The sequence below is a fragment of the Bubalus bubalis genome, chromosome 2, assembly GCF_019923935.1.
Source record: "Bubalus bubalis isolate 160015118507 breed Murrah chromosome 2, NDDB_SH_1, whole genome shotgun sequence".
Lineage (NCBI taxonomy): Eukaryota > Metazoa > Chordata > Mammalia > Artiodactyla > Bovidae > Bubalus > Bubalus bubalis.
Window position 1 is genome coordinate 23,902,852 of NC_059158.1, and position 25,582 is coordinate 23,928,433.

General features: G+C 47.3%; 1 protein-coding gene across 1 annotated transcript; it reads left to right on the forward strand.

Moving 5' to 3' along the window:
- The first annotated feature begins 387 nt into the window (after window positions 1–387).
- LOC102412126 (BOLA class I histocompatibility antigen, alpha chain BL3-7-like) lies at window positions 388–12,327 on the forward strand. The gene is made up of 8 exons (XM_045164680.1): window positions 388–541; window positions 845–1,114; window positions 1,313–1,588; window positions 4,432–4,707; window positions 4,825–4,929; window positions 5,348–5,379; window positions 5,519–5,566; window positions 10,989–12,327. Exons 1-6 carry the CDS (start codon window positions 469–471, stop codon window positions 5,359–5,361), a joined length of 1,014 nt encoding a protein of 337 aa, XP_045020615.1. The 5' UTR covers window positions 388–468; the 3' UTR covers window positions 5,362–5,379; window positions 5,519–5,566; window positions 10,989–12,327.
- The last annotated feature ends 13,255 nt before the right edge of the window (window positions 12,328–25,582 follow it).

Below are 25,582 nucleotides of genomic sequence, written 5' to 3' on the forward strand. Positions count from 1 at the left end.
GAGGAGAAGGGGATGACAGAGGATGAGATGGCTGGATGGCATCACTGACTCGATGGACGTGAGTCTGAGTGAACTCCCTGAGTTTGTGATGGACAGGGAGGCCTGGCGTGCTGCGATTCATTGGGTCCAAAGAGTCGGACACGACTGAGCGACTGGACTGACCTAGCAGGAGGGAAGGGATCAGGACAAAGTCTCAGGTCCTTGAAGGGCGAGCCGGTCCGGATCTCAGGGTCAAGGGCGGTGTCTGGGGCTGGGACGCTCCATGTTGGGGATTCCCCGTCTCCCCGTGTTTCACTTTCTCTCTCACACCTGTGTCGAGCCCTCCTGCTTGGACACTAGTGACGCCGCCCCAGTTCTCACTGCCACTGGATGTTCGGTTTCTAGAAAAACCAATCAGCGTCTCCGCGGATCCCGATTACAAAGTCTCCACCGACCGGCCCGGATTCTGCTGCTTCCCAGACCCAGAGGATGCGAGTCATGGGGCCGCGAACCCTCCTCTTCCTCCTCTCGGGGGTCCTGGTCTTGCCAGACACGCGGGCGGGTGAGTGCGGGGTCGGGAGGGAACGAACTCGGCGGAGAGGGGCGAGGGGATCCCCCGGGAGTCTGGGGTCAGGACCCCAGGAAACGAGCGACCCCGACGCCCCTGCCCAGACCCGCCCCCTCACCCTAGTCCCGTCCTGTCCCTCCTTTGCATCCCAACCCCTCTTTTCTTCCTCGGGCCGGTCTTCGACCGCTTCCATCTCACTGGCCCTACCTCCCCTCCGTCCTCCCGGCTCCCTCTCCTCGGACCCGGGACCCGAACTGCGAGGAGGTCCGGCCGGGTCTCACGCCTCCCCGCCCCCAGGCTCCCACTCCCTGAGGTATTTCCTCACCGCCGTGTCCCGGCTCGGCCTCGGGGAGCCCCGCTTCATCATCGTCGGCTACGTGGACGACACGCAGTTCGTGCGGTTCGACAGTGACGCCCCGGATCCGAGGATGGAGCCGCGGGCGCGGTGGGTGGAGCAGGAGGGCCCGGAATATTGGGATGAGGAGACGCAGGGAGCTAAGGACGCCGCAGAGGCTTTCCGAGCGAACCTGAACGCCGCACTCGGCTACTACAACCAGAACGAGGCCGGTGAGCGACGCGGGCCCGGGTCCAGGTCACGACCCCCATCCCCAGGGAGCGCCCGGGTTCTCCCCGAGTCTGCGGGTCCGAAAGTCACCCCAACATTATGGAACACGCCCGGGCCGACCCGGGAGGAGCTCGCGGGGACTTGACGCTGTCTCCTTTTCAGTTTCGGCTTAATCACCGCGTGTGGTCGGGGCGGGTCAGGGTCTCACACCGTCCAGGAGATGTACGGCTGCTACGTGGGGCCGGACGGGCTTCTCCTCCACGGGTATGATCAGTACGGCTACGACGGCAGAGATTACATCGCCCTGAACGAGGACCTGCGCTCCTGGACCGCGGCGGACACGGCGGCTCAGATCTCCAAACGCAAGTGGGAGGAGGCAGGTGCTGCGGAGAGCGAGAGGAACTACCTGGAGGGCGAGTGCGTGGAGTGGCTCCGCAGATACCTGGAGACCGGGAAGGACACGCTGCTGCGCGCAGGTATGAGGGGCGCGGGGCCTCCCTGATCTCCCCTCCGGCTGGAGCTGGCTTCCCACGAGGAGAGGAAATTGGGGTCCCTGTGGGAACAGCGCCCCAGGTTCTTGTCAGGAGAGGGAGGAAATCCGCCCAGGTTTTTATATTCTGTACAAGACAGTCACCAGTGGCCCCACTTCTCTGAAGAACAATTAAGGAATCCAGCGTCTTTGAGGAAGAAGCAGGAAACAAACCATCCCTGAAATAGCTGGTCAGCGGTGCCCTTTGACCCTGGCCGCCATCTTGTGATCAATGACTTTCTCTCTCCAGGCCCGTTCTCACCCTGAGAACATCTTACGAGGCCTGACTCCAGCTTTTATGAGCCATTGAGCCTCCAACAGAGTCAGGACCTTTAGTCTGTATTCGCCCCCTCACATTTTTAGAGCGTCTATCCTAGTCTCGCCTTTCTTTGGGATTGGAATGAAAACTGACCTTTTCCAGTCCTGTGGTCACTGCTGAGTTTTCCAAATTTGCTGGCATATTGAGTGCAGCACACGATGGTGTGACCACTGACCTAGAGCCAGACATCCTGGAATGTGAAATCAAGTGGGCCTTAGAAAGCATCACTATGAACCAAGCTAGTGGAGGTGATGGAATTCCAGTTGAGCTATTTCAAATCCTGAAAGATGATGCTGTGAAAGTGCTGCACTCAATATGCCAGCAAATTTGGAAAACTCAGCAGTGGCCACAGGACTGGAAAAGGTCAGTTTTCATTCCAATCCCAAAGAAAGGCAATGCCAAAGAATGCTCAAACTACCGCACAATTGCACTCAACTCACACGCTAGTAAAGTAACGCTCAAAATTCTCCAAGCCAGGCTTCAGCAATATGTGAACCGTGAACTTCCAGATGTTCAAGCTGGTTTTAGAAAAGGCAGAGGAACCAGAGATCAAATTGCCAACATCCTCTGGATCATGGAAAAAGCAAGAGAGTTGCAGAAAAGCATCTATTTCTTTTATTGACTATGCCAAAGCCTTTGACTGTGTGGATCACAATAAACTGTGGAAAATTCTGAAAGAGATGGGAATACCAGACCACCTGATCTGCCTCTTGAGAAATTTGTATGCAGGTCAGGAAGCAACAGTTAGAACTGGACATGGAACAACAGACTGGTTCCAAATAGGAAAAGGAGTACGTCAAGGCTATATATTGTCACCCTGCTTATTTAACTTATATGCAGAGTACATCATGAGAAACGCTGGGCTGGAAGAAGCACAAGCTGGAATCAAGATTGCTGGGAGAAATATCAATAACCTCGGATATGCAGATGACACCACCCTTATGGCAGAAAGTGAAGAGGAACTAAAAAGCCTCTTGATGAAAGTGAAAGTGGAGAGTGAAAAGGTTGGCTTAAAGTTAAACATTCAGAAAACGAAGATCATGGCATCCGGTCCCATCACTTCATGGGAAATAGATGGGGAAACAGTGGAAACAGTGTCAGACTTTATTTTTCTGGGCTCCAAAATCACTGCAGATGGTGATTGCAGCCATGAAATTAAAAGATGCTTACTCCTTGGAAGGAAAGTTATGACCAACCTAGATAGCATATTCAAAAGCAGAGACATTACTTTGCCAACAAAGGTCCGTTTAGTCAAGGCTATGGTTTTTCCAGTGGTCATGTATGGATGTGAGAGTTGGACTGTGAAGAAGGCTGAGCATGGAAGAATTGATGCTTTTGAACTGTGGTGTTGGAGAAGACTCTTGAGAGTCTCTTGAACTGCAAGGAGATCCAGCCAGTCCATTCTGAAGGAGATCAGCCCTGGGATTTCTTTGGAGGGAATGATGCTGAAGCTGAAACTCCAGTACTTTGGCCACCTCATGCGAAGAGTTGACTCATTGGAAAAGACTCTGATGCTGGGAGGGATTGGGGGCAGGAGGAGAAGGGGATGACAGAGGATGAGATGGCTGGATGGCATCACTGACTCGATGGACGTGAGTCTGAGTGAACTCCGGGAGTTGGTGATGGACAGGGAGGCCTGGCGTGCGATTCATGTGGTCGCAAAGAGTTGGACATGACTGAGCGACTGAACTAAACTGATCTTATCCTAGTCGCTGGAGAAGGCAATGGCACCCCACTCCAGTACTCTTGCCTGGAAAATCCCATGGACAGAGGAGCCTGGTAGGCTGTAGTCCATGGGGTCGTGAAGAGTCGGACAGGACTGTGCAACTTCACTTTCACTTTTCACTTTCATGCATTGGAAAAGGAAATGGCAACCCACTCCAGTGTTCTTGCCTGGAGAATCCCAGGGACAGGGGAGCCTGGTGGGCTGCCGTCTATGGGGTCACACAGAATCGGACACGACTGAAGTGACTTAGCAGCAGCAGTATCCTAGTCTCTCGTTCTAGAATTTTCCAAGGACTAATATAGATCATCCTTGATCTCTGCGATGAGGCTATTATCTAGTTCTTGTGCTGCTTTTTTCAAAACCGTCGTCTTGAATGTTCTGTAGCTCAGAGGGTAAAAAATTTCATTCTAAGTCTGGATATCTGATGTGCAGCCTGGTGACTATAGTTGATAATAATCCTGTATTATATACTTTAAAATTTATCTTAATCATTCTTATCATCCCTGTCAAACAGACACACACATAAGGTAAGTTGATGATTACATTAATTAGCTTCAGAGTGTGTATATATATATATATATATAGCAACATGTAGTACACTCTAAATGTGTACTGATTTGTTAAGTATATGTCAGTAAAGCTGGGGAAAAAATCACTGTCTGTCCTTTCTCAGGATGGTCACATGATGCTGCTTCAGTGACCCATGGAGGTAACACACACTGTGAATTTTCTGATTCTTCCTCAGACCCTCCAAAGGCACATGTGACCCGACACCCCATCTCTGACTATGAGGTCACCCTGAGGTGCTGGGCCCTGGGCTTCTACCCTGAGGAGATCTCACTGACCTGGCAGCACAATGGGGAGGACCAGACCCAGGACATGGAGCTTGTGGAGACCAGGCCTTCAGGGGATGGAACCTTCCAGAAGTGGGCTGCCCTGGTGGTACCTTCTGGAGAGGAGCAGAGATACATGTGCCGTGTGCAGCATGAGGGGCTTCAGGAGCCCCTCACCCTGAGATGGGGTAAGGAGTGGGTAGGAATGGAGCTTCCTCTCAGATAAAGCAGGAGCCCTTCAGGACTCAGTTCAGCAAGGTCAGGACTGAAGCCTGAAGTCTGGGCTCCTTCCCTTTCTTCCACAGAACCTCCTCAGACCCCCTTCCTCACCATGGGCATCATTCTTGTCCTGGTTCTCCTCATGGTGGCTGTGGTGGCTGGAGCTGTGATCTGGATGAAGACATGCTCGGGTAGGGAAGGGAGGGAGGGCCCTGAGTTTTCTTGTCTCGCTGGGGGTTTCAAGCCCAGGTAGAAGTTTACCTGCCTGGTTACTGAAAAGTACCCTTCATACACATGTGAAGTCTGGAGCTGATGTTATCACTTGTCTTTTCTAAAACACGTGTGAAAATGAAAGACAAATTCCTAATTCCAGCTGGGGACCAGGTTTCTAGCACTTGAAGGTCAGAAGGGAGGTCCTTGCTGAGAACAGACCTCCAGAAGGGCAGTTGGTCCATTCCTTACACGTCTTCCTTCTCTGTGTTCCTGATCCTAGCATGAGTTTTGACCACAGTTCCAGAAAGTTCTCTGGGGTCCAGGACTAGGGGTTCCTCTAGCATCTTATGACTCAGTCTTCTCCCTGGCCTCTCACATGATATTTTCTTCTCACAGGTGAAAAAAGATGACCTACATTCAGGCTTCAAGTAAGTATGGAGCGGGTGATTCCTGAGACCCTTGTGAGAGTGCAGACAGGAGGCCATGGGGGGCTCACCCTCCTCAAAGTGCCTTCTCCAGTTTCTCTCCTGTGGGTTCTGACCACGTCCTGGTCTTGTTCTCCCCCAGGCAGTGACAGTGCCCAGGGCTCTGATGTGCCTCTCATGGTTCCTAAAGGTGAGACCCTGGGGCGTCTATGTTGGGAGAGGGGTTGGGGCAGAGGGGACACACGGGGTGGCGGGGGTCTCTGAGTGGGACATGTGAGCGTGTGGGGGGCTGTGGAGAACATCAGCCCTTACATGACCGACCTGAACTGCTTCCTGATTCTTTTGTCTCACATTGTGAGACACCTGTCTTGTGGGTGAAAGGTTGTTGCTGAATGACGCAAAGACACCGGGGTTCTTGGCCTCTGGAGGAGAAGAATTCAATCCAGGGTCAGAGACGAGGCTTGATCACTCAGAGCTTTTCTGTAATAAAGTTTTATTAAAGTATAAAGGAGATAGAGAAAGCTTCTGACATAGGCATCAGAAGGGGGCAGAAAGAGTACCCCCTTGCTAGTGTTAGCCATGGAGTTATATACTCTCTAATTAGTTATTACAGTGAATCAAAAGACTGTCTGGAGGTTGTAAAGACCTCACTAGACCTACTCCCATAATTTACACCTTAAGATAACAGGATTAGCCAGAAGGTTTTTTTCCAGAGACTATCCTCAAGCAGGATACATGATTATTATATAATCCTAACCAGTCCATTCTAAAAGCGATCAGTCCTATGTGTTCTTTCAAAGGAATGATGCTGAAGCTGAAACTCCAATACTTTGGCCACCTCATGCGAAGAGTTGACTCATTGGAAAAGACTCTGATGCTGGGAGGGATTGGGGGCAGTAGGAGAAGGGGACGACAGAGGATGAGACGGCTGGATGGCATCACCGACTCGATGGACGTGAGTTTGAGTAGACTTCAGGAGTTGGTGACAGACAGGGAGGCCTGGCATGCTGTAATTCATGGGGTTGCAAAGAGTCAGACACAACTGAGCGACTGAACTGAACTGAACTGACCTGAAGGAATGTAGAGAGACAAAATAGTTTGTCCTTTCCTCTCCTTGAGAATTCCAGATGCTTCTCTCCTTGGGGACCCCTAGACTTCTTATCAACCTGCCTAGGAAGTGACTCTGTCATGGGGACTGAATGATGCTCGGTCCTGCTTGTGATGTCAGATCCCCAGACTGCTTTTTCTGCAGCTGTATCTGAATGTGTTTGTGCTCCTATTAGCGTAACATGAAGAGCTGGGGAGACTGCTCACCCCTGCCCACCGTGCCCCCTCCCCACCCTGACCTGTGTTCTCCTCCCTGATTCACTGTCCTGTTCCAGCAGAGACGGGGCTGTGCCTGTCTTTGCTTGATATGCACTGAGTAATGATGTCTTATTTCCTTATTGAAAATAAAATCTGTATATATGAATTTGTTTTTTCTAATTAGTGCCATGAAGGGGGATCCGATAATAAAGGTGAGGATTCCTAAAGTTTGAAAGAGAAAATAAATTGAAACACTGAGAACCTTCCAGATCCATCCACATTTGCTGTGCTGAGTCAGCTGCAGGAGGGACAGGCAGAGTCTATGAGGGGCTGAGTGTGGACAGGACCTGTGCCCAGTCAGTGATCAGTACATGGTGGGCATGCATTGGACTACCCATGCACTGCCCATGGTCACTCCTGGACTGGGTCCTCTTCTCCATTCCTTTGTCCTTGTCCCTTCATTAAACCCTTGTCCCACCAAGGACCTGTGATCATGGACTCAGAAGTCACCTGGGCCTTGTTGTATCTCCAGCACCATGGGCAGGGTGCATTTCTTTTAAAAGGTCAGCCTAGGCTCAGGCCTTGGTCCAATCCTTAGCTCCTGTCTTTTTTTTTTTTTTTTAACATGTTTATATTTTGTTTATTTAGTTATTGCTTTTTCTTATTGTTGGTGTAATGACTGTTCTTTTTCATGCGTAGAGTCCTGGTCTCATTCTTTTCTGGGTGACCCCATCTCTGACAGCAGCAGGGGTCACTTTGCCTGTCATTGTCCCCACAAGTCCAAGGGGTCCATGTACACAGGATTCTCAGTGGTGTCAAGAGAGAAATTTCAGAATCATCCAGCTCTTACACTCCTTTTAGAGATTTTGCTGGATTCTTCTTTCCAACTTTTCTCCATCTTTTTAAAGGAACCACATGCTGGAACTTGCAAAGAGGAGGGACCCAATAGTTTCATGCTGCTGCTGCTGCTAAGTCGCTTCAGTCATGTTCGACTCTGTGCGACCCCATAGACAGCAGCCCACCAGGCTCCCCTGTCCCTGGGATTCTCCAGGCAAGAATACTGGAGTGGGTTGCCATTTCCTTCTCCAATACATGAAAGTGAAAAGTCAAAGTGAAGTCGCTCAGTCGTGCCCGACTCTTAGTGACCTCGACTGCAGCCTACCAGGCTCCTCCGTTCATGGGATTTTCCAGGCAAGAGTACTGGAGTGGGGTGACATTGCCTTCATATCTTGACTTAATTCTTGCTGGATTTCTCTCTTCTCTGCAGTCTGCCTTTACATCTTCTAAGGCTAGTACTGTTGGCTCCCATCTCAACTCATGGATTTAGAAAGCAGAGTCTAATAAAATCACAGAAGGTTGACTACAGGAGCCAGAAATGAAGGATCTTCCTTTCTGAAGAGACAAAGAGCCTTGTGTGTGGTGTGCAGGCTGATTGGTGTGGGAGGGAAGGGAGATCAGCCTTTGTGAGCAAAATGCAGGCAACATTGAGGTCAATGCGAATGGGTGTTCTGTTGTAGCTGCCGCAAGACAGCGTGTGGCCTGAGATCACGTTAATAAAGACACTGTATCTAGAATAGTGAAGCACTTTACATTGACCATTCATTGAACTGATATTTGTTGTGTGCCAGAGACATGACACACTATTTTTGCATCTAGGAGAACTCAGTGAAGAACAGACAAACCTTGTCAGCCATGTGCAGTGTGTTCTAGGGGGAAGGGTCAGAGTATGTACTAGGAGCCTAGTAGGAAGTAAGAAGGGAAGTGTTTCCCTTAGAGGTTGGTTAGTGCTCTGAGGACGGTGACCCAGCATATAAGTGTGTGGGGACACTAAAGGTGGCTGTGTTACTAGGGTGGACAGTGGGCCTCATTGGGAAAGTGACCTGTGAGTAAAGATGTGAAGGACATGAAGGAATGTCCACAAGGATGTTTGGGGGAGAGTCCTTCCAGGCAGTGGAGCCTCCAAATGTACAAGGGCAGGAGAGTGTCTGTGTTCAAGGAAGAGTCAGGAGGCAGGTGTGACTGAAGGAGCAAGAAGTTGAAATGAGATCCAATGATGGGCCAGATCCTGTGGGCCTCCAGGATGTTAGAAGGGGGTTGATTTTATCTGAAAGATAAGAAGTTATAGGATAATTTGAACAGAGGAGGACCTGCTGTGACTGCTCTCTAGAAGCATCGGTCAGGCTGCTGTGCAGAGTCAGGAGGTAAAGGGTGAGAGAGGCGCAGAGGAGCCTGAGGGAAACAGCGCAGGGTCCAGGGTGGGGATGCTGCTGCTTGTCTGGGGTGTGAGCAGGGAATATGAGTGAGTGGATTCTTGATCTATTCTGAAAATGTGTTTTACAGCATTTCCTAGTGGATTCGATCTGAGTTATGAGAAAGAATGAAAGAGGATTGCAAAATTTGAGATTTGCAACTAGGCAAGTGGGGCACCTATTGTGGAAATGAGGGGACTCTCAAAGGAGCATATTTGAGGAGGCATCACCCTCAACATTCAGTTTAGGAAAGTGGCAACTGAGTTGGGTTTATGTGAGATGACTTGACTGGAGAAATTAGATGGAAGAGGTTGTTGTTGTTGTTCAGTCACCTAGTTGTGTTCAACTTTTTGTGATCTCATGGACTGCATCACTCCAGGCTTCCCTGTCCCTCACCATCTCCAAAAGTCCACCCAAGTTCATGTCAATTGCATCAGTGATGCCATCTTTCCATGTCATCCTGTAACACCGTCTTCACCTTCTGCCCTCAATCTGTTCCAGCATCAGGGAGTTTTCCAATGAGTCAGCTGTTCACATCAGATGACAGAAATACTGGAGCTTCAGCTTCAGCATCAGTCCTTCCAATGAATATTCAGGGTTGTTTACATTTAAGACTGATCAATTTGATCCTCTTGCTGTCCGAGGGACTCTCAGATGTCTTCTCCATCACCACAGTTTGAAGGCATCAATTCTTTGGTGTTCTGCCTTCTTTTATGGTCCAGCTCTCACAACCATACATGACCACTGGGAAGACCATAGCCTTGACTCTAGGGACCTTTGTTGGTAGAGTCATGTCTCTACTTTTCAACACACTGTCTACGTTTGTCATTGCTTTCCTTCCCAGAAGCAATCATCTTCTGAGTTCATGGCTGCACTCACCATCTGCAGTGATTTTGGAGCCCAAGAAGAGGAAATATGTCTATATTTCCTCATTTTCCCCTTTTATTTGTCATGAAGTAATGGTGCCAGATGCCATGATCTTAGTTTTTTCAATATTTAGTTTTCAGCCAGCTCCTTCACTCTCCTCCTTCACCCTCATCATGAGGCTCTTTAGTTTGTCTTCACTTCTGCCATTAGAATGGTATCATCTGCATATCTGAGATTGTTGATAAAATAGGTAACACCATATAAATGATGTTTAGAGCCTTGAGAAGATGTCACAGATGAGGGGAGAATTGGCTACAGAAGGGGAAGGACAAGGACTGAACCTTGGACCCCCAGCGCTATGGGAACTGATGAGACCACACACCTGAGCAGACAGCACAGTTCTGAAACCACGTCTAGACGGCACATGGAATGGGGTCCTGATCTTCCGTGTGCGCAGGACTCACCTGCATTCCTCTTAGAGACAGACTATCTGGAACAGACTTATAACATGGTTGGTACTGATCTTCAGATCTCACATGTAGTAGGATGTCCAGGATGCCACATGGCTGTGCCCCAACCTTATCAGTAGGGCTCATTCATAAGGAATTTCTGGATTCCGTGCCCAATGTTCTGAGATGTGGGTCTGGGAAGAATCCTGAGTATTGTGTAACAATCTCTACAAGCAGTGCTGAGGTTCAGGCAGACTGGGATCCACTGACGTTAGTGATCAGAGAATGATCAAGGTGGGGAGGAGTCTTAAACACACAGTTAAATGTTTTTCCTGAGAGGAAAGAGACAAAACATTTGGTGGGCATTACATGTTGTTTCTACCATGTGCTATCACTAGGTGGAGTGATTATCAGCTCAGTGTAAAGTCTCTGAGTTGCTGACTTCGAAATTTTCTCCACACACACAGAAGAGGTAATTACGTGACACGGTGCAATTGTCAGATAAATCCATGGTGGTAATTATTTTACAGTACAGAAGTGTATCAAATCAATAACTGTACTCCATAAACTGACTCAGTATTGTATATCAATCATAATAAAGCAGAAGGAAAAGTCTGAATCCTTGCTGTCTGAGATTTTCCCTACATGGTCTTCTTACTTAGTTCTGTGTGGGGGAAAAAGGATTTCAACTTGTTCTAAATGGAACAGAGAGAGACAGACTTGTGGTTTCGTTTTATTTCAGAGAAAGCCTCAGAACAGCCCTGAGGCTACACAGCCGGGAACAGAATAACGATTCCGCCCGGGTCGGGTCCCACATAAGAACGCCTGCCCTGCAGGTGGGCACAGACACCACTGTTCACAGCACTGTCAGCCCTGATGCTGAGCAATGGACCCTGCAGCTAGACCTGTTGTCTCTGCTGCTCCTGACACCTGGACAACACACTGCCACCTCCGCCATGTGTGCCAAAGCATTCAGCCCAGTTCCAGCCTCTCTGTGTCACCATGTCCTGAGTCAGAGTCCAGCATGTGGTAACCTGCAGGAATGTTTGGAAACTAGGTTTTCTGTCTTATGGAGGAAGGTGGGCTCTGTCTACTACCAAGATTGTCAAGTGTGGTGGTGGTTTAGCGCGCTAAGTCATGTCCGACTCTTGCGACCCCACTGACAATAGCCTCCCAGGCTCTTTGGTCCGTGGGATTCTCCAGGCAAGAATACTGGAGTGGGTTGCCATTTCCTTCTCCAGGGAATGTTCCCAACCCAGGAATCTGGGTCTGGGTCTCCTGCATTTCAGGTAGACTACCGGCTGAACAATGAGGGAAGCCCTAACTTAGGAGAGGATACAGAATCTGGGGTTGGAGAAGAAGGGTGAAGGAGGAGAAAGAAAGACGAATTTCAATTTTTGGAGCAGTGATCTAGATCAGAACTTAATCTACTACCTTGTAGCCAGTCTGATTGGATGAATGAGTAAGTGACTAATAAATGACATCTTTCAGCTTCTTCTGTGATGTTCTGTTATGAGGTCCAGCTCTGTCTACTCTAGTTTATACTCTCAGATAAGCAGAGTTCACTTCTGAGTGATGAAATGATTACTCAAAATGTCTTCTCCCTGCTGTTGTCTCTTTCCAGGCTTAAAACAAGAAGACCTATAAGTCCTCATGGGATGCATACATATATACTGATATCTTACTACATGTTTGATCCCTGGGTTGGGAAGATCCCCTGGAGAAAGAAAAGGCTACCCACCCCAGTATTCTGGCCTGGAGAAGTCCATGGACTTCCATGGGGTCCATGGGGTTGCAAAGAGTCAGACACAACTGAGTGACTTTTCCTTTATTACATGTTAATTTCTCTGTATATGCATTTTGCTGGAGAAAGTATCTATAAAATTGATTATTTTACATGTGAACCACACAAACATCTTTTAAAAATACTAGTTTAGACACCAAGCTATAATCTCTGGCCCATGGAGAACTAATAATCCATCAGTCTTAGCAGATCCAGTGATACAATGAAAATGCTCATCTTTTTCTTGGCAATTCCAGTCTGGGTCAAAATAAAGTAGAAGTTTACTTGCTTACACTCACTTTAAATGTCTGTTTGTTTCTTACTGTGAGCTGATAGCAAACATTTCACAAACCAGCACTGGCTCACAGAGGAGATGAAGTATCATTGATTAAGGCGGACTTGTATTCTGGTGACTACCCTGGTGCCAGAAAAATCGCAGGATTGAAAAAATAGGCCTAGAGATTCCATTTTTGGTAGCATAGTTGGCCTGGTTTAAAGGCTTCCTTGTTCAGTGAAAACAAATAAAAATAATAGATTAGGTATAAAAAGCTTCCATAAAGTACAGTATCAAGAGAATAAATGTGTAGGCCAAACTATAAATGTGGGCAATATTTCAGAGGGAAAAATTTGTTTTTATGCTTAGGGCATTAGCCAAATCTGGAAAAATCTTACCTTTGGTTTGTTCAAGCTTAGGAGCTGTAATAGGAAATGTAACCCAGAGTTTATTTGCCTGGAGAGCATAAGGGACATCCTCTCTGTGAAAATCCAGAAACCAAGATTCATATCCTTAGAAAGGATGTGAAGAATTTGGAACCATGGAACCTGCTGGTGGGAATATAAAAAGGTGCTGCCACTTTGGAAAACAATCTGGAAGTTCTTCCAAGTTTGAACCTAGTGTTACTCTATGACTCATAAATAAATTCCATTCCTAGATATTTACCTGGGAAACATTAAAACATCTGTCCACACAAAAGTTTATATGTGACACTCACAGCAGCATTAATCATGATAGCCAAACAGCAGAAATAACTCAAATCTCCATCCCTTCATGAATGAATAAATAAAAGCAGTATAAACCTGCATTGGAAAATTATTTGAAAATGAAAAGAAGGAAGTACAGATGTCTAGTACATGGATGCCCAGCATGGGTGAGCCTTGAATACATTATGCTCTGCAAAAGAAAACAAGAATAAAAGATCATATTAATTGTTGGATTTTATATAGGATTTATAAGAAAATCCATTTAGACCAAAAGTAGATTAGTGTTTGTCTAGAGATGAGGGGAATGTTGAAGGGAAATAGGGGCTGACTTCCCAGGAATAAATTGGTACCTCAATGCTTGCTTGCATGCTCAGTCTCTCATTCATGTCTGACTCTTTGTGACCCTTCAGTCTGTAGCCTGCAAGACTCCTCTGTTCATGCAATTTTCCAAGAATACTTGAGTGAGTTGCCATTTTCTTTTCCAGGGGATTTCCCAACCCAGGGATTGAACCGATGTCTCCTGATTCTCCTGCATTGCAGGCAGATTCTTTACCATTGAACCACCTGGGAAGTTGGTACCTGGATAACAACATTCTAAAAATGCTTCTGGGTGATGAAAACCTTCCAAAATTGGTTGTGGAGATGGTCACATCTCTCTGTGAATATGCCAAAATTGATTCTTTTCAGTGGGTGAATTATATTTCAATAAAGTTGTTCTAACAAGTGCTATGTTCTTCAGTCGCCCAGTCATGTCCAAGTCTTTGTGATCCCATGGACTGCAGCACACCAGGCCTCCTTGTCCCTCAGCATCTCTTGGAGTTTGCCCAAGTTCATATCCGATGCATTGGTGATGCCATCCAGCCATCTCATCCTCTGACACTCTCTTTTCCTTCTGCCCTCAATCTTTCCCAACATCAGGGACTTTTCCAATGAGTTGGCTGTTCACATAAGGTGACCAAAATACTGGTGTTTCATCTTCAGCATCAGCCCTTCCAATGAGTATTCAGGGTTGATTTCCTGACTGATTTGATCTCCTTGCTGTCCAAGGGACTCTCAGGAGTCTTCTGCAGCACCACAGTCTAAAGGCATCAATCCTTTGGCTTTCTGCCTTCTTTATGATTCGGCTCTCACATTTGTATGTGACCACTAGGAATATCATAGCCTTGACTATAGGGACATTTGTCGGCAGAGTGATGTCTCTGCTTTTCAACACACTGGCTAGGTTGGTCATAGCTTTCCTGCCAAGAAGTAATCATCTTCTGATTTTACGGCTGCAGTCACCATATGCAGTGATTTTAGAGCCCAAGAAGAGAAAATCTTTCTGTGGAAAGCTCTTAAAGAGATGGGAGTACAAGACCACCTTATCTATCTCCTGAAAAACCTGTATGTGGGTCAAGAAGCAACAGTTAGAACCCTTGTATAACAACAAGTGGTTCAGGATTGAGAAAAGAGTACAACACGGTGACAACAGAGCTTTCAACAGCATGTCATGACCCACGCAGTCAAAGGCTTTAGTGTAGTCAATGAAACAGAGGTAGATTTTTTTCTGGAATTCCCTTGTTTCTCTATGATCCAGCAAATGTTGGCAATTTGATCTCTGGCTCCTCTGCCTTTTCTTAACCCAGCTTGGACATCTGAAGTTCTTGATTCACATTATTCTGAGGCCCAGCATGCAGGATTTTAAGGATGACCTTACTAGCATGGGTTGTTGTTCATGTACTCAGTCATGTCTGACTCTTTGCAACCCCATGGTCTGCAGCACGTCAGGCTTCCCTGACCATCACCAGCTCCCAGAGCTTGCTCAAACTCATGTCCATTGAGTTGGTGATGCCATTCAACCATCTCATCCTCTGTCGACCCCTTCTCCTCCTGCCTTCAATCTTGCCCAGCATCACGGTCTTTTCCAATAAGTTGACTCTACGCATCAGGTGGCCAAAGTATTGGAGATTCAGCTTCAGCATCAGTCCTTCCAATGAATATTCAGGGTTGATTTCCTTTAAGATTGACTGGTTTGATCTCCTTGAAGTCCAAGGGACTCTCAAGAATCTTCTCCAACATCACAGTTCAAAGGCATCAATCCTTTGGCCCTCAGCTTTCTTTATGGTCCAATTCTCACATCCATACATGACTACTGGAAAAATCACAGTTTTGACTATACAGACCTTTGTCAGCAAAGTAATGTCTTGGCTTTTTAATATGCTGTCTAAGTTGGTCATAGCTTTTCTTCTAAGGAGCAAGTACCTTTTAATTTCATGGCTGAAGTCACCATCTGCAGTGATTTTGGAGCCCAAGAAAATAAATTCTGACACTGTTTCCATTGTTTCCCCATCTATTTGCCATCAAGTGATGGGACCAGATGCCATGATCTTAGTTTTCTGAATGTTGAGTTTTAAGTCAACTTTTTCACTCTCCTCTTTCACCTTCATCAAGAGGCTCTTTACTTCCTCTTCACTTTCTGCCATAAGGGTGGTGTCATCTGCATATCTGAGGTTATTGATATTTCTCCTCACAGTCTTGATTCCAGCTTGTGCTACATCCAGCCCGGCATTTCGCATGATGTACTCTGCATATAAGTTAAATAAGCAGGGTGACAATGTACAGCCTTGATATACTCCTTTCCTAATTTGAAACCAGTCCATTGTTCCATGTCTGGCTCTAATTGTTGCTTCTTCACCTGCATACAGGTTTCTCAGGAGACAGGTGAGGTGGTCTGGTACTCTCATCTCTTTCAGAATTTTCCAGTTTGTTGTTATCCACACAGTCAAAGGCTTTGGTGTAGTCAATGATACAGAAGAAGATGTTTCTCTGGAATTCTCTTGCTTTTTCTATGACCCAACAGATATTGGCAATTTGATCTCTCGTTCCTCTGCCTTTTTAAAATCTAACTTGAACATCTGGAAGTTCTCAGTTCATGTACTGTTGAAACCTAGCTTGGAGAATTTTGAGCATTACTTCACTAATGTGTGAGATGAGTGCAATTGTGCGGTAGTTCGAACATTCTTTGGCATTGCCTTTCTTTGGGATTAGAATAAAAACTGACCTTTTCCAGTCCTGTGGTCACTGTTGTTTTCCAAATTTGCTGGCATATTGAGTGTAGCACTTTCACAGCATCATATTTTAGGATCGGAAAAAGTACAATTGGAGGCAGGATTGCACTTTACAATTTTTCAAAATGATCCAGTAAGGACGACAAAAACCAGTCCACCTTATGAGCCGACTGAGCAGGAAGTTGCCTGTAATGGGTCCCCTAGTGGCAAGGCCAGCTCCAGGCCAGATGTCTGCTCCTTCTGCCTCTTTTGGCTAAATTCTTACTCCATGGTGATCAGGCCTCCATTTCTTCTTCCACAGGCCATGTCACATGTTGGAGCAATGCCAGGCAACCCGGGGAATGGTTTTAGCCCCAGGAAAAAGCATCCAGGACACCAAGGTGAAGCCCACTATAGCTAAAGAGAGGGAATTTACCCCTGATATAGAACAATGAGGTGCCTTCTCCTTCCCACTCTAAGTAAAGGAGCAGGGAAGCTCTCTAGCCCCTTTCCCCTCAACCCCACTTTGTGACATTCTCCTTAACTCTCCACAGGCCCAGCAGAGAAGGGCTTTCCTGAGGTTCTAAGGATCCCTGAGAGCCATTTGCAGAGAGTAACGGAAAAGAGCTTGTAGCTGTTGAGCGAAAAACTGTCCTCTTTACTTCCGTGGATTTTGATTCCATTATTTAAAACTAGATCATTTTTTTTAAACTTCTGTGAGATTAGAAAACTGAAGAATTGTCATATTGCTAAAACTCAGTCAGTATATGATTTCTTCTCTGATATTTTCCAGCCAAAAGATGAGGGAATCCAACCCGATAGAAGGATAAGACAATCATGTCCAGTACATTTCTAAGCATAATAAATGTGACTAAGATCTGCCTAGAAGGCTAACCAGGAAAAGAACTTACAAGAAGACTATGAGGAAGTTTGGGGTCATCATGACAGTACTGAATTAATGACGCCTTCATGTGTCCAGTGTATGTGACTTAAAAATTACTCTGTAACTGTTGTGGGGCAGGTCTTTTCATTCATAATTTCACATCCCCTTAACAGTAATGCACCCAGGGTAGATTCTCTAACATGTATTTATGCACAGGAAATTGATACTCAGGAAGAACAACACATGCATTGAGGTCACACAGCTCATATAGACTGTTAGCCAGACAACAGTCCTAGCCTCGGTCTTGTTTCTGTTTTGATTGGGGGTCTGTGCTCTCTGTGCCCCACACGCTGCTTCTCCAACCCTAGGGTCCAGCATCCAGAGGACACGTGGGTCAGTCAGAAGCAGGGCAGGCAGCGTCACCAGCAAGCCTGGGAGAGAACCACAGGGCAGCACGTGGAGGCAGCCTATGTTCAAACACTGTTCTCTCCCTCCCAGAAGGGCCTTCATGTCCAAGGCCTGGGAGCGATAGAAGTTATATAGAAGAGGTACAGGGCAGGGGCCGAGAGCCATCTCCCTCTGAGCACTAAGCACGGACCAGCCTGAGCCTAATAACCACAGCCCGGGAAGCCCAGGGTATCATTTCTGATGACGGGGCCTGTGTCCACTCACTCTCAGGGTTATGGAATGAGGATGGACAGGGTGCTGCTTCAATTATCTTGGCTAAAACGAGGAGCTGGAAGAGAGAGATTTATAGAAGGATGTTTGCAGACTTCCTGGTAGGTCAATGGTTAAGAACCCAAGTGTCAATACAGGGAAATGGGTTCAATCCCTGCTCTAGGAAGATTCCACATGCCTCAGAAAAACTGAGCCTGTGGGCCACAGCTACTGAGGCCACACACCGCAACTACTGAAGTCTGCATGCCTAGAACCTGTGCTCTGCAACAAGAGAAGGCACTGTAATAAGAAGCCCATGCACCATATTAACAGTAGCCCCCACTCACCCAAACTAGAGAAAGCCTGTGCCCAGCAAAGAAGACCTAGCACAACCATAAATAAATAATAGAAGGATATTTGTAAGACAGTGGGGCCCATGAGGCTGACTAAGAAGGGAACGTGAGTCACACACTCTCACCCCAACTTGAGCTTCTGGCATGAGTGTGAGCAGTGGAATGGCAGAGAGGCCAGGCCTGACTTCAAACACTGCTGATCAGCTCTCTCCTCAGGGGCCGACCGCGGGCAGTGCTCATGTTACTGCAGCCACATGTTGCTGTTGGGACTGGTGATGGCCCCACTGAAGCATGTGTGCCTGACACACCTGACAGCTTCCTGGTCTGTTCAGTCTTGAGAAAATCACACCAAATAAGGAGGGTGGAGCTACAGAAAGTCATGACTGCCAGGAAATGTTAGGGTCTAGAGCTTGTGCTTAAAAATCATTCTAAACTCACGTGTACAGATGAAGTAAATAGATTCTTAACGGCCATGAAGGTTGGTCTGTGGCAGAATGTGGATGGAAACCCAGGACTGCTGACTCCCAGTCCACTGCACTTTTCATTGCTCCTCAAGGAAGGACAAAGCCTGAGGGCCCTAGGAAAAAAGCGGAAGACTCTCTTCTTTCTGTTTCATTTCCTCACAGAAAAAGGTGAGACCCAATGGAGCCAGAGTCAGGCCACCAGAAGATACAGGTTTGTCTGAGAAGAGTCTATTCCTGGTCGCTGTTGAGTGTAAGATATTTGATCATAGAGTTTTAAGTGATGGGTGAGAATAACACTAAGAGGTGGCAGTCTAGTAGCAGGTTTTATTTCATATTGTCCCAGTTCAATCCTCTTCACAAAAGGTTATTAATTTAGAGAGAATATGAGGAATCAAGATTAGATATCAAAAGGATACCCCAGTCTTCAGGACTTCTGCATGTTGTAAGTCATATAATCTGTTCTTACAACAATTGGCATGAGTTTCAGGACAGTTCACCTTGGGAACACGAGCAGATCTGCTAGAAAAAGTGACCCAGGGTAAGGCCTATGTGCACAAAGCTAAGGCCCTTTTGAGGGATCACAGTCCATGCAAACAGCCCTATTTCCTTCTATACAAGTTCAATGTGTATTTGTGAATGAAATATGAAAAAGTCTCAACAGTCTGTGTTGGGGGAGCAATTGTGCTTAAAATAGCAGAGTGAAGAAAGTTTGAGATTCTCTGCTGGAGGAAATAATAATTGAGACTTAAGCTTTTGAAAGCAAATGATGATTTTCTATTTCTCTGAGGGGCCATGGCCATCAATCCAGAGAGAGGCCAAAGCATAGTAGAGTCTTCGTGAACTACAGGCTAGGGCAACCTCCTCACTTAGAAATGGCTTCTACAGCAGCAACCATTGAAAGCGAATAAAGAAAATTAAAGCATAAAGATATCTGGAAGTTCCCTTTCCTTGTGAGGAGAATGCAGGAAATAGGAAAAAATAGGTCATCCTCCAATGATCACATTGGAGCTGCTCTTCTGTCTCAGGTACCAAGTGACTGGACACAAACACCTCACCTTCCTGAGATGCACCCTCCTGCCCTTAAAAGAGAAGTAACACTTTCTCTCTTTGCCACATCACATTTAAGTTGTCAAGAGCCTTAAATGTGTGTTTTGTAAACTGTAGGATGACATGGACATTTAAGTTCTTTTCATAATATCATTAATAATAATAATGACTTCTCCCATCCTGTGCAAGAGGAAACTGAGGAACAGATGGCTGAAGGGATTGGCTCTTGAGTCTAGTGAGTGGTAGGATCTGGGTCTCCTATTCCAACCCAGTGGAGCTCTGACCATTAGATGCTTTCTCTAGCTGTGCAAGTGGTCCTGAACCAGGACATTGCTCACTTAAAACTACTGTGTCCGAGAATGGGGAACATGTGGCTATGAGGGGCTCTGTGCTAGGACCATCTGCTCCTCCTAAGGGATTTACCACCGACCCCTATGTGCTGGTTCAGTACGGCTTCTCCTCTGGGACCCCCCCTGGAGGGTGGCATCTTCACGTTGGGTAGACTGCATCCTGGGGGTGGCTCTAGAGTCAAATGGAAGAAAGGGAAGGATCTCCCACTGCCAGAAGGAGGGGATCTGGGCTGTAGGGTCACCGGGGGACAGTACTGAGTGAACTCTCACACCCTCAAAACCAAACCGACTCTGATGAAAATTCCCCAATGATAGAGGTGACTTTCAATATCAGGAAGGGGCAGGTGACCTTCACTATTGCAGATAAAGAGGGTACCATTTTTACTCTTCGGGTTCTTTTACAGGGAAATTAGTCCCATTCTTTGGCCTCGAGGAACCAGGGGTACTGCTGTATCCCTGAGACAGACACGGCCTTTTATGAGACCCTGAAGAGAAATGAGATTCTAATCACAATGGTCAAGGGTTTCCATGATTTATTGGTCAGCAGTGAGGGGGCAAATGTGGCAGCCTCCCTGCCACCACACCCCTGGGATTCTGGAGGACAGACAAAGCTCTGTTTCCTTCACTGTATCTACGGGATTCCCCATCCCACCCCCACTGCTCCCAACACAGCAGGATGCTACATGTTGTGGTTGCTACATGTCATCATACCATTTCCAGCCCACATCTCCCACCCCGCCCAGATGCCTCCATGTAATTGCCTCCAGTGGTCTTCAGACATCAATGTGCACAAGAACCTAGGGTACTTATTGAAAATGCAGATTCTCTGTCTACCCACAGAGAACCCAACGCAGTACTGCTGCAAGTCGGGCAGAGCTTGAGAATTTTCTTTTTGAGAAGAGTTCTGAGTGTTTAGGGATGGCATTTTGAGAAAGACAGCTGTAGAGCAGTGCTTCTGGAATGTTAAGATGGAAGCAATTATCTCAAGGGCTTGTTACAATTCAGATCCTCATTCTCTAAATTGTGCGCTGGTCCCGAGACCCTGCATTGCTATGAAACTCCCACAGGGAGTTCTTGCTGCTGCTCCCTGGACCACACTTTGAGTAGCCAGAACCCAAAGATTTCTCAGCTATCTGGGCCTAAAAGCAAAAGCGCCACAACCAAACACAGTCCTAACTCTCTCTCTCACTGTCTGTGGAGTAGAATCCATTCTCCCTCCTCCCGTCAGGTAGGTGCCCCCAGGGAAGGTTCCTGCCCTGTCAATTCATCCTCAGCTCCACACCTTCCCCCTGTGGAGCTCTGTCCTGACATCTAGCTCTACCAGCCCTCCTATTAGAAGTATGAATATTCCTGGGTCTGTGAATTAGTAAATAAGGAAAAAGGCAGCATAACACATAAGGGCGATTAAATGTCAGGAAGGAAAATCACGGAGTTTCCAAACTTGGACACTTCAAGTGAAGGATATTGGACTCTTAGACTTTCTTGGGGGGCTAGACAGATCATTTCCAAAGTTCTCAGGACTACTGCACAGTTTAGAAAATCAGGATCTATGTTTTAACAAGCCCTTGAGGCAATTGCTTACATCTTAACATTTCAGAAGCACTGCTCTAAAACCATCTTTCTCAAAATGTCATCCCCAAACACTCAGAGCTCTTCTCAAAAATTTGGGATTCTCAAATTCTTTCAGATATAATCTATAGTCCCATTACTCTTTCTCTTGTAACACAGAGAATAAGATGCATTTAAGTTTTCTCCTGAAAGAATAGCAATCCCTCTCTCTCTTTTTTTTTATTTATTTACTTATGGCTGTCCTGAGTGTTCGTTGCTGTGCACGGACTTTCTCTAGTTGAGCGGGGGCTTCTTGTAGTGGCTTCTCTGGTTTCGGAGCACAGGCTTTAGAGCGAGGGCTCAGTAGTTGTGGATCAGGGGCTTAGTTGCTCTGCCACATGTGAAATCTTCCTGGACCAGAGATCGAACCCGTGCCTATTGCATTAGCAGGCAGATTCTTATCCACTGTACCACCAGGGAAGTCCCTCTTTGTATATTTTAAAAATTACTCTCTTGCGGTGAAAAAAGAAGACTCTTCTGAAATCAATGAATCAAACCCTAAGACATAACCCAGAGCTCCTGCTGCTCCTTTGAAGTACAGTGTTGTCCGTCTCTTGCTCCACTGACCTTGGTCTCTGACAACCCCCAGCTCCTACAAGCTCTTAACTACTTGCCTATGTCCTTACCTCCATGATCAAATCCTCAGAGCTACTTGAGAGTGAGTATTTCGCCTTTTTCATTCAAGTTCACAGGGCGGCAGAAATGTCCAGTGAATGAAAGAACCCAGTGCTGGTTAAGCCAACCCCAGTGAACAGCTTAGGCTTTGCAGTGGACACGGCACAGTGAGGAAACACTGTACAGTGTTCTTCAGGCTACAGTGTCCATAGGATACTTGTTCCCCATAGGAAGGACAACCGGGGGTCATTTACAACAGTCCTGCAGGGATCACGTTGCCGGAGGTGGGTTAGAGCAGAGTCTGTGCTGGGTATGAGCAGCACAATCATTTGGAGCCTCTGGAATGTTCAGAACATGGAGCTGGGTGACTCCAGTGTCCTGCACAGATGAGCTGTTATCTCCTCTCAGTCTAGCCTGGTAGGCCCATCTCTTCTGGGCACTCAGACAATGGGCTTATGCAGCATCTCTCTCTTCAAAGGGTCTGGAATTTCCCACTTAGACTGATACCCTCCTTTCATCTCATATGGTCTAACACTAAAGCAGTGGTTCTCAGTCTCTTCGGCACAATTCGATGATTTCTTCCCTGCCTGCAGCCATGAAATTAAAAGATGCTTACTCCTTGGAAGGAAAGTTATGACCAACCTAGATAGCATATTCAAAAGCAGAGACATTACTTTGCCAACAAAGGTCCATCTAGTCAAGGCTATGGTTTTTCCTGTGGTCATGTATGGATGTGAGAGTTGGACTGTGAAGAAGGCTGAGCGCCGAAGAATTGATGCTTTGGAACTGTGGTGTTGGAGAAGACTCTTGAGAGTCCCTTGGACTGCAAGGAGATCCAACCAGTCCATTCTGAAGGAGATCAACCCTGGGATTTCTTTGGAAGGAATGATGCTAAAGCTGAAACTCCAGTACTTTGGCCACCTGATGTGAAGAGTTGACTCATTGGAAAAGACTCTGATGCTGGGAGGGATTGGGGGCAGGAGGAGAAGGCGACGACAGAGGATGAGATGGCTGGATGGCATCACTGACTTGATGGACATGCGTCTGAGTGAACTCCAGGAGTTGGTGATGGACAGGGAGGCCTGGCGTGCTGCAATTCATGGGGTCGCAAAGAGTCAGACACGACCAAGCAACTGATCTGATCTGATCTGTGTTTTGATAATGGTTTTAACAACCAAACTGATGTCTCAAAGTGATCATTTGTTTTCTAGTACTATTTATAAGAGATATTCTAAAGGTTGGCATGAAGCAGAGGTGGTTACATCATCTTCAATATTGGGACATAAGTCCCAGATAGCAATGAGATCCCAGACTGGGCCAGCTGCCCTGGGGGCGGAGGGGTGGAGAGGATGATGAAACTCAGACTGATGGACACCAGCTGTCCATTCTCCTGTGGCAGATGGTTCTTTCCTTTAGAGCCACTCACCTCCACTGAGGTATCTTTATTCACAAACTTGTGGCAAGAAACATTATTTTAAAAGCAACACGTGATCATCCAGTGCTTCCCTGATGGTTCAGTGATGAAAAATCCACCTGCCAATGCAGGAGATGCAGGAGATATGGGTTCAATCTCTGGGTCGGGAAAATCCCCTGGAGGAGGAAATGGCAACCCACTCCAGTATCCTTGCCTTGGAAATCCCATGGACAGAAGAGCCTGGAGGGCTACAGTCCACAGTGTGGCAAAGAGTAGGACACGACTGAGCAGCTGGGCACAAGGAAATGATCACTCTAAAGGTGGCTGTCCTCCTTCTCTTGGGTTACCTCTCCTGACTAATTGAGAACAGGGAAAACGCTGGACAGACCCATGGGCTGAGACTCACGGCCCATCTCCAGGGCTCACTACAGACTCCAGGCTCCACCCCATGTCCCCCTCTCTGTGCTCCAAGAGTGACCTATCTGACCATCAGCTGGGCAGCTCCTTTTCTGCTGCCCTGGGGCCACTGTTTTTGACGCAGTGATTCCCACTGTCTTAGAAAATAAAGAGACAGTATCCAAGTAGCCCAGCACTGTGACATGAGGACAGACTTGGATGCGGCTGTGATGTCTTAGTGGGACTCTGGCAACCTGGGAGTCAGGGCCAGGGGGACTCCCCTAGGGCTGCACGGACCTTGCTCTCCTTCCTCTCCCTGCCATGGTTCTCCCTGCACCCCAGCCTAAGGGGGGCTGGTGAAGGAGTTGGGGGAGGTCTTGCTCTGGAAGAGAGGAATTCCTTTAATCACTTCCCCTCTTTGCTTTTCTCTTTTCCCCTCTTCCATGCGTGTTTGCGTTATACCATACCTGTAAGGACAGGAAAATACCTAAACTGTAAGTATAATTTCCAAGCAATAATATCGAACTGACACCTATGTAATTATCATCCTGGTGGAAAATAGGGCTTTTACCAGCACCCAGGCCAGAAGCCCCTGTGCCTCTCCCTGCACAGACCCCACCTCCTTGCACACGAGTCCACTAAGTGACCCTACCCCCCCTCTCTGGTTCCTCGCCCTCCACTCCCATGGCCTCCATCCCATGATATCACTGTTTCCTCCCTCTCCTCACTTCTCCAGGAGCCTCCCCGTCTCCACAGGCCATTACCTTGGGGATCTCCTCCTCTTCCTCCCTCTCTTTCATCTCATCCTAGGATGAAGAATCCCGAGTTGATTCCCTGAAGGAAGCAACAGGAACAAGTGACAGGAACTTGGGGTTCAAGGACTGATTCCAGGACATTGAGGGCACCCAGTATGTTTGTGGGGTCCCTCCTGGACCTGGAAACCAGCTGTTATAGCCTGAAGATTGGCTGCTCCCTGAAGCCAAAGTCCTTGGTCATTTAATGGGGATAAAAATGTCTGTGTCAGAGTGTATGTTGGGAAAACAACTCGGACTCTGAACTTGATGCTGGATGGGGCCCTGACCCACTGGAAGGGAGATCCTGGGCAGGTCCCTGCTAAGGAGGTCAAAGGGGAGCTCAGGTCTCATGTCGCCAGCCCTGGGGCCGCATGGGAGCGCCGCCACTCTGCTCTCTCCTGTTCAGCACAGCCTGGGGAAATGGCTGCCTTGCAGGCTGGACAGCAGCAATGGGGGATGGAGATGCCTTCAGAGGCATCTCTATTATCACTATTAAGTTCAGCTCATCGTCTGGCCAGGGTAGCATTCCCCAGCTATCTCCTTGGGACCTTTCGTTTTTACTTCCCCACTTTCCATACTGCAGTCTGTGGAAGGAAGTCGCAATGTGCAGCGCACACTTAAAGAGTGCTCTGCTAGTACTTCCCTGGTGGTATAGTGGATACGAATGCCCCTGCCAAGGCAGGGGACACGAGTTTGATCCCTGGTCTGGGAATATTCCACTTGCAACTAAAGCCCAGGCATCCATGCGCCACAACTACTGAGTCCAAGTGATGCACCTACTGAAACTCGTGCACCTACAGCCTGTGTTCCACGACAAGAGAAGTCACCGCGATAAGTCCAAGCACTGCAGTGAAGAGTGGCTCCTGCTCTCCGCAACTAGAGAAAGCCTGAGCGCAGCAGCGAAGATCTAGTGCAGCCAATAAATAAATATGTAATTTTTAAAGGGCTTTCTGCTATAAACATTG

What these genes read in the sequence shown, in the direction of transcription:
- LOC102412126 (XM_045164680.1), top strand. Translation starts at nt 469, where the DNA reads ATGCGAGTCATGGGGCCGCGAACCCTCCTCTTCCTCCTCTCGGGGGTC. An exon ending in CTTGCCAGACACGCGGGCGG is followed by an intron (nt 542 to 844) that starts GTGAGTGCGGGG and finishes CCCCGCCCCCAG; the next exon opens with GCTCCCACTCCCTGAGGTAT. An exon ending in GGACACGCTGCTGCGCGCAG is followed by an intron (nt 1,589 to 4,431) that starts GTATGAGGGGCG and finishes ATTCTTCCTCAG; the next exon opens with ACCCTCCAAAGGCACATGTG.